Here is a 13,286-nt window from a genome sequence, read left to right as displayed (position 1 = left end):
TTGGTGAGCTGCTGTGCCAAGGCTGGGTTAACTTCCAAAGGCTGGGTGAGCTGCTATGGAAAGGCTGGGTTAACTTCCAAAGGCTGGGTGAGCTTCCAGAGCCCGGCCAGCTCAGCTCTGGGATGCAGACTGCCCTCCAGGAAGCCTCACGGCTCCTCTGGTGCCCTCAGAGATGAGGAATTCATTAAAAATGAGGGTAATTAGCGCCCGGTCCTGACTCCCCCCCCGCTCCCAGGCCAGCAGCGCAGCGTCACCTTCTGTTGAGCTCATTACCTTCTCGTTGAGCAGAATGAGGCCGAGCAGAGGCCGTGACATGGACCACTGGTTCCTGCAGTCCTCGAAGATGATGATATTCAGCACAGTTGACAGCATCTGCAAGAGGAAAACGGAGCTGAGATCCTTCCAGCCCAGCCCTGCTCCCAGCCGGAGCAGAGCAGGATCCTCTCATCTCAGTGAGTGCCTCCATGCACCGGCGGCTCTGGGATCCTCCTGCAGCCTGCACAGCTTTGTGCTTCGTGGCCTCGTTATGAAGAAGGAGGAATTAAAGCCTGCATTTGACCCAGCTGCTTTGGAAGATTCTCTTTTACCCTTGAAAAGCAGCTTCTGGCCCCAATGGCTTCAGCTCCACTTGAGCTCCTAGCAAGGACGGCGCAAGGCGCCCTGCCTTCGGTGGGGCTGTGCTGACATTGGCACCCGAGGGTGGGAAATGGTGAGGGGAGCAGCTGGAGGCACAGGGGAGCACAAGGTTCTGTGAGCTCTGAGCACGGCCTGGGGCAACACTGCAGGGCCTGCTGTGAGCACACAGAGCACCCTGCCCTGCTCCAAGGTGATGAAAGGTGCGTGAAAGCAGCGCCCTGCGGGTGGCTGCGCGTCGCTCGGCTTCGCTTCTATCGACTGCCAGCACCACAAGGAGAATCCTCCCTTGCACGGGGAGAACCACAGCCCCAGCCGTGGCTCTGAAGCAGCCCTGCCATTCGATGGGGTGCAGGAAGGGGCTGCGGTGGGCAAAATTGCCTCTGCCTCGGTTTAAACCCAGGGCGGCGCGGCAGGAGCTGACAGCAGGAGCAGCCGGGGCTCAGGGGGGGCTGAGGGCCGTTCTCACCTGCTGGATCATCTCGGGGTGCTGCTGCATGATGTGCAGAAAGCGGTCGCTCTCCTGGGTCAGAGGCGTGGTCCTCTTCTTGGTGCTGCGAGACAGCTGCTTGAAGAGATAGGTGACTATGTGGTCCAAACAGGAGCAGCAGCCCGTGCAAACCATGGTGTCTGCAGGAAGAGGAGAGGCAGAGGTTGGGATGCTGCTCACACACAGCTGGGCAGGACCCAGGGAAACGCTGCCATTGCTCTGGGAGGTGAGAATCACCCACAGCCATCGGCGCCCCCCTCCCCAGCCAACCTACATCGGCTCCAAATAGCAGCCAGGATCTTTTCCCCACTCCCAAAGCAAAGCCCTACAAGGTGAACGACAGAGAGCAGAGGTAATTACCCAGTGCAGTGAGGCCTTCTGAAATGGAAGAGAGAATATACATGATTACGTGAGGCTCCAGACTGGCTATAAAGTTCATGTGGTCCTGGGTCAGAACTTCCAGCAAGGAATAGTACGACTGGCTGAGCTTGGGATAGTCCTGCAGGGAGAGAGAGGGACGCCTCAGGCCTCCTGGCCGCCCTACAACCCAGCAGAGACCTCCTGCACACCCATCCCACCCGTTTATCACCTCAAAACTGCTCACTGCAGCTCCTGGACAAGAGAACAAAGCTTTCCTGCAGCGTAACCCATGGGCCAACAACGTTTTCTCCCTTCTCTCCCACCGCCTGCCTTCCAAACAGGCTCCACCAACACAGCCAGCTTCCAACGCTGCTCTATCTGAACATCTTTCCCTTCTGAAGGGGAGCATTTGCTGCCTGCTGCCAAAGCTGGGGGTGCAGGGGCAGCAGCTGCCTGCCTCACCTCCAAACCCACCCGGCAGCTCCAGGCCCAGCAGCCCGTTCTGGCCATTCTTCCTGCAGTCGGTGCCACAAAAAACCCAGAGCAGGGCAGCTCTCCTGTCTGCCCACAGAACCCAATGCGGCTCCTTTCAAATTGCTGCTGAGAGCGAGATGGCGAGCAACGGGCTGCCGTCCCTCCTCCCTGTTTGGAGCAGCAGGGCCGTGCTGGGAGCCTCAAAGCTCTGCCACCAAACGGATTGTTGCACAGGAGCAAAGGCGGACGTTAAGTGCTGATGGTGGCAGACACAGAGACCAGGTGCCAACCTCTGCCCACAGGCAACGCAGGGAGGCAAAACCCTTCGCTGCAAGGAAGAGAAGCTTTGGGAATTGTTCTGCTGAGGTTTGGAGCCTGCCCTGCTGGGGGAGGAGCAGCAGGCGGCCCTCAGCGCAGCGCAGGACCTGCAGCCACACATTGCAGGAGCTGCGATTTCCTGCTGTGCCAAACTGGGTTTCTGTGATTCAAGTATTGCTTTCCTGTACAATCTGCGTGCTGACGCTGCTCGTGGCGGCTGCCTGCTCACCAGGAGGTCGCTGTGAGGGATGGAGAGCAGGAGCTTGATAAAAGTTTGCAAGGCGTTGTCCAGCGCGTCGTCCCCGTACAGACGGAACACCCCGAAGTTGACGTAGCTCCCGCTCAGCGCGGCCTTCAGCATGGAGAAGCAGATGGAAATGCCCTTCAGCTTCAAGGCGTAGACCTGATCCTTCGGGACCTCCCCAAGCGTTAGGATTCGATTTCCTGTGGGAGCACGGCACAGGACTCAGTGTTTCAGCGACCGCATTCGATCCCCTTCTGCCCCAGGGCGAAGGCGAAACAGCAACGAGAAAAAGGCAGAGCAGATTGATTTCCAGCCATCAGTTCAGGACTGAGCTGAAGGCACGGCTCTGCGCAGCTCTGCTGCGGAAACAGGATGCAGGAGCACAGGGCTGCCTTCCACTTGCTTTGCAGGCCTGCCCTTGTCAGCTTGCACACCCTGAGGGGCTCAGCCAGGCTTCCTGCTCACTGCTGTCACTTTCTTCCACGCTTTCCCGGTGAATGAGCCCCACTACCCAGCACTCGAAGCAGCAGCAGCTCCCTGCGTCCCAGCGCTGCCCCCCAGCCCCCCTCCCCATGCAGAGGAGCTGGGCAGGCCGAGCTGCCTGCAGCCCCCTGGGCACGCACCGTACGTAGTTATCATTTTACTGGTCTCTCTGAAGAGCAGGATGCCATTCGGCGAGGACACGTCAAACTGCAGCCGTTGGGACCTAAGAGACAGCAGAGAAACTGAAGCTGAGCCATAGGTGGGAACGGAAAGAAGCTCACACAGCAGAGCCACGCTCCTCCCTGAGTGCCTCTGCTCTGCTTGACTTCTGCTGCTCAGCACCAGCAGGCTGTGGGCACCAGGCTCTGCTTGCAGACGTCAGGAAGACGATGAGGCTGAGGGTGGGAATCCTGCCGTGGCGACGGTCGCCAGGCTGCTGTACACAAACACAGCGAGCATCTTGGAAGGCAGCGCTGCTGACTGGCTCCTATTCATAACGTGACCAAAAGTTCACAGCTTGGCGTTTCTAGCCCTGCAGTGAATAGATCTCCAACTGAAGCGCAGCGAGCTGTTCAGGTCACCTCTGAAATAAACGAGTGACTTTTCCAGGAAGGTTCGTCCTGGCACAAAGACGCCATTGGGCCGTGCTCAGTCTGACTGCAGGGATTCTCAAGAGCCCTGCAATGACCACGTCTGAACCTTCTGTCCTTTCCACTCGGCTGCGCCGATGCTCCCTTCCTACAGGGCCGCGTTCAGCTGGCCGCGGGCCCGAGCAGCACCCTGGCAGCCTTCCACTGCTACACCAGACAGGCTGGGAACGACCTGAATGGCGTCAGAGGTCCCTCAGCGCTGGCAGGGAGCTCGTGGGTCGAAGCAGAAGCCATCAGCTGCTGCCAGGCGGAATTTAAGGGCAGCTTTTGCCAATCCACACAGCTCTCCTGCTTCCTTCCAGACACACGCTCAGAAACTCAGCGCTTCTCTTGGTCTCGCTGAGCCACGACTGCTGTCTATGAGCTATCAGCTGTCCTCCCCCCGCTGAGGTTTTCCCCCCCTCCCACTCTTGGTGGTACGAGCAAAGCAAAGCAAACAGGGCTGTCAACAGCCAGCCTACGGCTGAAGCAGCAGACGGGCGCCCATCTCTGGCAGCCTGGGGCCGCTGGGCTTCCTACCTGTTATGCACCAGCTCAGCCATCAGTTTGAGCACAGGCGTCGTGCAGGCTGGGTCGTGGTACCAGAGCTCAATGGCCCGCTGTAGGATGGGCATGTAGGATGGGTAGCTGGGAGGTGAGAGCTAAGGAGCTTTGTTGCTTCGTGTGAAAGAGAAAGATCCCTGTTTCTATACCAAAAGCCTCGTTTTGCACGCTGCGTCCTTGTAAAGCGGCCTGTGGACAAGGCTAAGCAGAGCTGGTGCTGCTTGCTGGTGTCTGCTTTACCTTACAGGTGAGAAGAGAGAAAAACCTTGCAGGTGCATGGAAGGAATTGTGTGCTCACTCCTTTTAACAGCACAAACCAGAACCAAAAGGGCTCTGGAAGAGAGAAACCGGAAGAGGACCTTCAGCACCCGAGGGACATTTGGAGTGCAGGTGCCCAGTGAGCACAAGGAAAGCTTTCGTTGGTGCTGGGATGCACGAGGCCCATTAAGAGCCTTTGTGCTTTCCAGGTCAAATCTCTGGAGGCCCGTTTGGAAAAAGCCCAACGGTTCAGCTCTGAGCTGATGTCTGTGTTGACGTGGCTGCAGACAGAGCAACTCAGAGCTGTCTGAGGGCCTGCAGACACCAGGAGCTACAGAAGCCAAGAAAAACCCCAGCCTGAGTTTAGCAGGAAGAGCAGGGCATTGGGATGCAGTCAGAGCTCCCAGCAGGAGGGCTCCACAGACAAGGATACATCCACTCAAACAGCATCATGAAGCTGGTCTTGGCGTTGAAGGCAAAGGCGATTCCCCTCAAATCTCTCACCAAACCAACCAAAGTTCTCTGCGTTGCAAAAGAAAAACCACGTTGAAAGGATCCGGGCCCCTCCAGTCCACCAGCCCACAGCTGCCTCCCTTTCTCCCACCCCGGCAGCAGCGTGTTCCCATGGCTGCTGCCCATCCAGGTCGGACAGTTTGTCCTCTGAAGTGCCAGAAAGCTGCTTTAAGCTGAGTTAGGGTAGCGACGGCGCTGGGGTATTTTGCTCCCAGCTGCCTGATAAGCCTCCCACCTTTAATTGTGAACTGCACACTGGAGGAGCACACAGGACATCCCTGCTTCTCCACGTAACGGCAGGAAAGCACCCGTCGGCCCAGCCACAAACCTGTCTTAGCAGGGGGCAGCACAGACAGCAGGCAAGGTTGCACCAACTTACTTTCGCCTCTTGTTCGTTGAAGGTGTTTGTGCTGAACATCTGTGCCACAGTCTCAAAGGCAGCTGTCAGGGGAAGCATGAACTGCTCGTACTGATCCTCATCTTCTCCTGAAATGAGACAGAAATCGGGAGGAAACAGACTGCCCATCCCTGCAGCTCGGCCCCTCTGAGCCATGCAGACTCTGGTCACCCACACAGCCGGAGGCAGGGAGGCCCTGTGCTGCCAGGCAGGCGCTCCATCACTGCCAACGTCCAACCTACAGGACAGGCTCAGAGCAAACCCTGCCATCCCAGGACAAAGGAACAACTCGGTCCCGGTCTCCAGCTTCTTTCCCTTCCTTTCTCACTCCCCATTTAGCTTTTCCCATCCTGGCATCCTTTCTGGAGGAGCTTACTGCTCTCTCAATAGCAGGGCTCAGCGCAGTGCGGGGCCAGCATCCAAACCACACAGTTACTGCTTAGCTCTGGATCCCAGACAAGGCCCCAGGTACCTAAATCCACCATGAGAAGACGCCCGAGTGCCGTGTAGAACGTAGTCCGACATCTCATGTCAGTCAGGTTGGACTGATTGTTAATGCCCAGGAAGGAAAAGTGCTCACTCTGCAAACAGAAGAGGCAGGTTAAAGGAGAACCACCTGCTGGAGGAGGCTCCCGGGTTCCTCGTTCTCCTGCCTAACGCTGAGCCTGGGCAGCGATGCCGAGGAAGCTGTGCGGGATGTCAGAGCACCAGCAGAGGGCAACGCGCACCGTGCCGGCAGGACGCAGGGAGCTGCGCTGCCCACCCAGCCCCCCTGGCTGCCAGCAGATCCCTGCACTGCCGCTCTTCAGCCGGGAGCTGCCCCGGAGCCAAGAGGAAGCCTTGCTCCCCCCCCTTCCTCGTGGGGCTCCTTCAGGTGTCCCACGTACAAAAGCAGTCCCTGCTGCCAGATCCCCGCTTGCTCTGCCTTCACACACGTGGGAAAGCAGCAGCCCTACGGAGCCAAACCAAATGCAGCTCCTGGAGCAGAGCTCCGCCTGTAAAACATCCCCCAGCCGGAGGAACAAAGCGCCCCGTTCAGGCGGTCAGTGGACACGGCTCCCATGGCTGCAGCACTGAACGGCCACGCATCTGAGAGGAGAGGCAGAAATCCTCTGCACTCTGCCGCTCGCTGTGACACTCTGGATTTCCAATCAGCATCCCAGGGCAGTGAGGAGCAGCGCTGCTACCCCAGAGCTTCCTCCGAATCAGCGCTTTCACCGTGGAAGATGGGGCACTGAAATTGGCTTTAACTTCTGGAAGCAGTGCTGCTGCCCTTCTGTCTGCATGGCGGCGGTGCTGCCTGCCTCCCGCTGCACACAGCTGGCTTTTGGTGCAGAGTAAAACAGCCCCACGTTAGCCCTTGTGGGATGGAAGGCACCGTGTAATTACAGCCCCTCCAAATTGAAGGGCGGACAAAGAGATCCCATTTTTAAGTACGATGGAAGAGAGGAGAACTTTGAGTCCGAGTGCTAAAATTGGGGGTTACCTCAGCTCCGGAGGGCAGACGGAGGAGTTGGTGGTGAGATGCTTACCGTGTGATTGTTCAGCATGAACTGCACAGCGCTCAGCTTCACCAGCTTTCTGACGCTGCTGTACGTAAGGGGGGGTTAAGGAAGCTGCACGCAGCAGAACACCTGCAATGCCTGCAAAGCGCTTTCTAGGGCGAGACTGGGGGAAGATTTGTGTCTGTTTTATTGACTGCACTGTAGGTTCTCTCCCATCTGTCTCAAGAGCAGCCCTCACCAAGCTGCACACGCCTCTGCTGCAGAGAGCTGAAGGGATTTGCTTCTAAACTCAGGAAGAACAAATAGGAGAGCATCGAGCAGACCGTGGACAAATCAGCACTGTGGGAGGTGAGCTGCAAATGATCCCAAGTTGGAGAGGGATGGCGCCAAAGCCTTTGGTTACACCTCAGCAGCCCAGGAACGCGGCGCTGAGGCACCTGCACTCGCTGTCTTCTCAGCAGCCTCGAGGTGAAGCCGTTCGGCCATCTGGGAGACGCAGGGCGCCGCTGTTCCAGCCGAGCACCTGGCTGCTCTGCCCTCTGTCCTGCACCCCACAGCTCTTCGGAAAAGGATATCCGATGGACAGGTCGTTGAGCAGCTGCAGCGTCTTGGAGGTGATGGGCTCACATCGACCCCAGTACTTCAGGTTGGTGATGCTAGGGAAGAGGACAACAGCACAGGTCAGAGGGCTTTGCTCGGCCTCCCCTTGGCTGCGCAGAGGATTTTTCTGGTCCAAAGTCACCCGACATCGGCAGCTCCACCCTCCACCAAAACCACAGACATTACAAGCCACGAAATATTGGTATAAAATCACTGTACTTACATTTGGTTGACTAGAAAATTATCCTTCAGATAATCTTCACTACTTGGGTCCCAAGCTACACTGGCCCATACCCAGGCCCTTGGAATTCTGTGGCACTCCAGGGCTGGTTTCTGCAGCAAGGGTAAGAGAATTCTGCGGCAGTGACTACATGCAGACGTATGCAATTCTGCACCTGCACCATCCACTGTCAGCTGCAGAATTCTAGTAGCCCTTGCTTCTTTTCCAGGAGAGCCGCTTCACCCCTCGACAAGGCGCAGCTCAGGCGCGTGAGGGCGGGCAAAGGCCCGTGCACCTAACGAGGGGGCGATGCTGCAGAAGCCAAGGGAGCTCGGAGCCAGCTGCTGCACAGCCCCAGGCACACGGCACTGGGATTCGGCCTGGAGCTGGGGAGGTGCTTGGGAATGCTAACAGAGCACAGCCAGAGACAGGCTGGGCCACGGAGCTGCGCGCTGGAGTGGAAGAGCTTTAGGGAAAGGACCTGCGCTACCCTGGCACCGACCAGCACAAGTGGCTCTGAAGGAGCAGCGCCCTCCCCACAGAGCTTTCCGGGGCTGCTGGTTGCCAATGTCCCCCTCTCTGAGTGCTTTCACTGGAAAAAGAATCCGTCATCCTGGTGCACGGGTTCCTGTTGTGCCTCCACGGCCCAGGCTACAATCCACGGTGCCTCAATCAATCCTGCGTGATCGTTTAAGTCAGCCCTCGATCACAGCCTGCAATTCTCTCAAGTAGCCAGATGTTACTGGTTTTAGACAACAGCTCCCTCATATTCCAGTCTTCCTGGTTACACCTTCCAACAAGCCCTGGAACCTCCGCTGCCTGCAGTCAGGAACACTTACATTTTCCCTATGAAGACGCTCAGGACCATGGTCTCATCGTTCAGCCCCAGGACCTCTGAGAGACGGCGGTACAGCTGGAGGGAAAGACAGCACCGACTCAGAAACCGCCCACAAAGCAACGAGCCATCCGGGATCGCTTCGTTCCCATTTGTCCTCCCTTCGCAGCCACAGGCTGCTGGCAGAGAACCCAGCTCTGAAACAAGGGTGTTCCTGTTCCTTGTGTTCTGAGAGTTCTCTTCTGCCTGTCAAGATGCACCAAGGCACCCAGAGTCCGGCCCATCTACCACTGCCTTGTAATTAAGAGAATGGCTATTTGCTTCAGAGCTGAGGAAACCAGGCACAGATACGGCTTGGCTTCCTGCTGGGTGTTGTATCAAGTGACTTTCACGTGTACGGAGCCTTAAGGGCCTCTGTGAAGTCACAGAAGGAAGCTGGTGGATAAAACCGAGCCCAGATCTCAAGTTTAAGGCTGCTGTCACCATTTCTGCCTCCTTCCCCACGCACACAGGGCAGCTCAGGGTTTGAAGCGTTAACGCAGATCCAGAGCAGGCAAGTCTCCTAAGTGCCACCTGCTTTCATCCCAAAAAGTGAAGCTACGACTGCCCTTGGCATGGCAAAAGACACAAAGGAGATTACCTTGGAAGACTTCTGCACCTGATCTCCAATATAGATCTTCCGGAACTGCTCAAAGAAGCTCAGCATGGCAAGCTCCAACTTCTCATTGCCAGCCTGTGCCAGCCGTGAGTCCGTCAGGTTCATCAGCTGCAGCACCCTGCAAGGAGGGGGGAACAGAGGTCACTGCTGCTGGATGCAGGAGCACTGAGGGGCTTCAGGCACCCAGGGCCGCTTCCAGCAGCGCTTTTTACTTTCTGCATCGCTGCTTTGGGTCAGCAGTTAACTAAAGTGACAACAAGACGACTGGCATGCATTGCTTTTCTGTGCAAGGCCACTCTAAGGCCTCCACGTCCCTTCCAACAGGGATGGCAGGCCCTGGATTTAACTTGCTAAAGCAGGGAGTTGCAGGTGCTGTAGCACCGCTTCTCCAGGGACGGATCCAGCCTGTTAAGCACTGCTTCCTCCCTCTCAGTGACACTCCACCTGGCTTCTGTTGTGAGCCCTGTGGGAAGCTGCGTGCAGGGCAACCAGGGCTGGGACTGCAGGGTGACACAGTGCAGCAAACAGGGGGCAGAAGAAGTGACATCCCAGCCAGTGCCACAAAGCACAGATTCTTATCAGCACCCAGCATACACGCTGGCCCTGAGAGTGACTGTCATATACACGAGGTCTCACCATTTCCCCTTCAGTAACTACTTGGGAAGCCAATGCTTGGTGTAATTTATCAGCCTTGGCTCTCCAACAGACCAGCTTCCACACCTGGCCAGGTGAGCTCCCTCTTCCCACCCTTGCAGAGCACAGCAATTAGCTCTGAACTGCAAGGCATTCAGTGTGGCTCAGGGCTGTTTGTAATTCTCACATCCAACCAGTGGTTGCACTGCTTGCACTGAGGGTTTACCATCCCCCAGATCCATCAGAGGACAACACAAAGCCTTAAACACGTGCAGAAGGGCTACAACACCTGCAGTGTATCAAGCACAAAACCCACTTTGGGTTTTTAACAAGAGATTTCCCCCCCCACCTCAGAGAACCATCGTTCATTTAGTTCTACTTCAACGCAGGCACTGAAGCCCAGGATGAACCGCCCTCTTTCACGCTCTTCCCCTCTCACCCTCTTCCTTCCAACCCAGCCCTCCCAATTTAGCCAAGCCTCAGCAGAAATCTGAGCTGCCAGTCCCTTCTTTCAGGATGGCCAATCCCACACCGTTCTGTCCAGCAAAGAGAGGGGAAGAACATGGTGACAGCTTCGTGACAGCACTTCTTGGACAGACTTGAAGAGTGGTGCAGCTAGAAAACAGTCAGCATCCCTACCGACAGACCAGCTCGCCGTCCATCGCATCCTGCTCATCTGTGCTGGCAAATGAGACCCTACCACCAATCACTGCCCCGATGATGTAGACGAGCCACGTCAGGCGCCCTGCAACCAACAGAGGACATCAGAACCAGGCGCCTCACATCACAGGCAGGAAGTGAGGAGCCCTGCACTTCAGGTTGGCAAAGATGGGATTCTCTGTCTGTTTTAGTGCCAAGTATGCCAGCAGTACAGTTCCCCAAAACAAGCACGTCTTGACGAGGGAGGGAATGGAGGATGCCAGGTCTGCTTGGAAGATGTTTGTTATTTCAAGCTATTCCTGAGCAGAAAGTCACTGCCTGGTAAAAGCGCATCCTGTGTTATTTAAACACGTGCAGCGCCAGCAGGCAGCACTTATCCTGTCAAAATCCATGTGTCTGCTGCAGAAATCAGCATCACTGAGCTCTGCCCACACAGTGGCACTGCAAGAGATCAAATACTGCTTCGGAAGGAAGCTGTGGTCTCTAAACTCGTGCTGATGTGCCCGATTTCTGCAAGGAGGGCCTGCAAGCCAGCTGTGTTGTAGAGAAAGGGGCGAAACACAGCCGTACCCACCTCTCAAAAAAGGTGCTGCTTTTCCTGTGGCTGATGTGAAAGGATTCCTACACCAAAGAATGGCAGAGCACCCAGTACTGCACACAGACTCCCCTTCAGACAGAGGTTTGCAGCTTTCTCCCAGTTATTCATCCCAGCCAACTGCTGCCCAGGCAGAGTTGTTCAGATGAATGCTGCTCACCCTCCCTCACACAAAAGACAGAGCAGCACGGCTCATCACCCATCACGTGGATCAGAGAACATCCTTAAAACCCACCAGTGTGAGAGCGGCAGGCAGATGGATGAAATCGTTCCCCCAGAAAGGTGTGCAGTCAAACTACAGGACAGCAGCACCTCCAGCAAGCACTGCTGTGCGTGTTGGCAACGTCTGCCCACAGCCAAGAATATTCCGTACCACACAACACCTCCCAAGGGAAACACGTGCAAAATCTGGCCGCCCTGTGTGCGTTTCAGCAGGACTGCAGGCTGCTGGCAGCGCTGCTCTCCCACAGCTCACCTTCCTGCACAGCAACGTCCATGGGGCTGGCGGTGGCGCTTTGCAGCAGCTCCTGGTAGGACTGGGCCGACTGGTCAAAGAGCTGCACCAGCAGAGCGCACGTCTTCTCATACTCACACCGGCCGATGGTGGAGAGCTGATCCAGCTGCTGCTGCACCAGGCCGGTGTCATCCAGGGGATCCTCCAGACCGTCCCTGCGTGGTGAGAGAGCGGCTCAGATAAGGACTGACAAGGCAGCGGCGGCCCAACCTGGAAGATGAGCCCATGGAGGCGCTTGCCCTGGGCACAAGCACTGCACTGAGCGAGGGCTCCGTGGGGACAGAGAGCTGCACCCACTGAGTGGTGATCTGAAGGCTGCTGCAGCCATGAAAACAGGAGTGGATGGGGTGCAGGGACCCCGAGGAGCTGGGATGAGCAAGCTCTTCTTACACCTTTCTGCTTACAGATGGTTAGCTGAGCGCCAGCAACAACTTCTCTGTCTGGCTGTCTTTGTTACATCAAGCTTCCCATCTTTCCTCGTGCTTCAGCTTCCTTTCTCTCTAACTGCATCAACCTCAGCACTGCACTGCCAACACCGAAATTAAATAGACCTGCTGTTCCACCCGTGCTTCCTCAGGAGGGATAAGCTCATCTGTCTCCCCTTCACAGATTATTTTTCTATGCCTGCCATACAAACACAAGGTGTAACTCATCCCAGGCAAACAAAGGCACTGCAGCAGGGTCCTCCGGGCTGCCTTCCCATTCAAAGTAAAGGGGAGACTTTCAGGCATGATTTGTGCCATCCCACAGCAGATGGAAAATTCACAGAATCACTTTTTATGTGCTTCTCCCTCTCTGTTAGGAGGGGAATTCGGAGTGCAAATGGCATTACGCCATTTGGGTGGGTGAGAGCACCTCTGAAACCACCCGGATCGACCTCAAACACGAGAGTGACCGAGGTCTAAAGGAACAAAAAAAGCTTAGAAGATGCATGTTTAACACAGCATAACAGTAGACAGAAGGTGAGATTAAGGTAAGCTTCCCCCAAAAACCCTCTGGTGATCAGCAGGACTTCCTGCAGCCACATCTGCTCCTAACAGAGAACTCGGGACAGAAGCACTAGAGCCTCCTGTGCCAGATCCCGGTGCCTGCAGCAGCATTGCCATCTCTCTGCTTTCCATACCTCAGTATGATGTGCACAGATTCCAGTCTGGACGTGATGTAGGCCTTTGTGACTTCAGGTGTGTACGTTTCCAGCATGTGAGGCTCGGTGGCTTTCACGTAGGGCACCGACGCCGCCAGGCGCTGCCACAAGCTCAGCAGATAGTGAACACTGTTTGGTGCAAACTCCCAGTGCTGAAGAGCCAGCAGAAAGGAAAGGAAATCAGTGAGCTGTGATTATTTTATCCACTCGTTTTGACTCGGACAGCACAGGAAGAGCAACAGCCAGCGAGGGCAGGCGAAGCACCTCGTACCTGCAGGCTGGTCACGGTGAAGTTGGCGATGAGTCGGATGACCTCGGGGTAGTTCTCCACCTTCACCAGCTCCCCCAGCTGGTAATTGCTTTTCAATCGGGCCAGCAATCGGCAGAACTCGTGGTAGTTGTTTGGGTCTGATAAACTCTGAGAGGGGAAGAAGAAAGAACTGAGAAACAGCGCCGCTCAGCAATGGGAAGAGGCAGAGATGGGACGGAACGGAGCGGCAAAACGTCGCCCCGCTGTCCCCAGTGCCAAAGGTGGGATGTGTGCATTAGAAAGCACTGC

General features: G+C 56.3%; 1 protein-coding gene across 3 annotated transcripts in view; it reads right to left on the bottom strand.

Moving 5' to 3' along the window:
• The window catches only part of XPO7 (exportin 7), a 30,382-nt gene that overhangs the window by 898 nt on the left and 16,198 nt on the right, over nt 1–13,286 (bottom strand). For all 3 annotated transcript variants that reach the window (XM_042818936.1, XM_042818937.1, XM_042818938.1), the window contains 17 exons: nt 12,999–13,145; nt 12,707–12,879; nt 11,545–11,738; nt 10,454–10,559; nt 9,164–9,299; nt 8,528–8,601; nt 7,444–7,524; nt 6,896–6,959; nt 5,836–5,944; nt 5,346–5,452; nt 4,887–4,975; nt 4,172–4,279; nt 3,143–3,225; nt 2,505–2,719; nt 1,484–1,622; nt 1,103–1,263; nt 274–372 (listed from right to left, as the gene is read on the bottom strand). In XM_042818936.1, the coding sequence (XP_042674870.1) occupies nt 274–372; nt 1,103–1,263; nt 1,484–1,622; nt 2,505–2,719; nt 3,143–3,225; nt 4,172–4,279; nt 4,887–4,975; nt 5,346–5,452; nt 5,836–5,944; nt 6,896–6,959; nt 7,444–7,524; nt 8,528–8,601; nt 9,164–9,299; nt 10,454–10,559; nt 11,545–11,738; nt 12,707–12,879; nt 12,999–13,145 (2,085 nt within the window). The remainder of the gene's footprint in view (nt 1–273; nt 373–1,102; nt 1,264–1,483; nt 1,623–2,504; nt 2,720–3,142; nt 3,226–4,171; nt 4,280–4,886; nt 4,976–5,345; nt 5,453–5,835; nt 5,945–6,895; nt 6,960–7,443; nt 7,525–8,527; nt 8,602–9,163; nt 9,300–10,453; nt 10,560–11,544; nt 11,739–12,706; nt 12,880–12,998; nt 13,146–13,286) is intronic.

Source organism: Centrocercus urophasianus, unplaced genomic scaffold, assembly GCF_019232065.1.
Source record: "Centrocercus urophasianus isolate 14NV4802_14NV808 unplaced genomic scaffold, USGS_Curo_1.0 seq_171, whole genome shotgun sequence".
Classification (NCBI taxonomy): Eukaryota; Metazoa; Chordata; class Aves; order Galliformes; family Phasianidae; genus Centrocercus; species Centrocercus urophasianus.
This window is presented reverse-complemented; position numbering and strand designations above follow the sequence as displayed.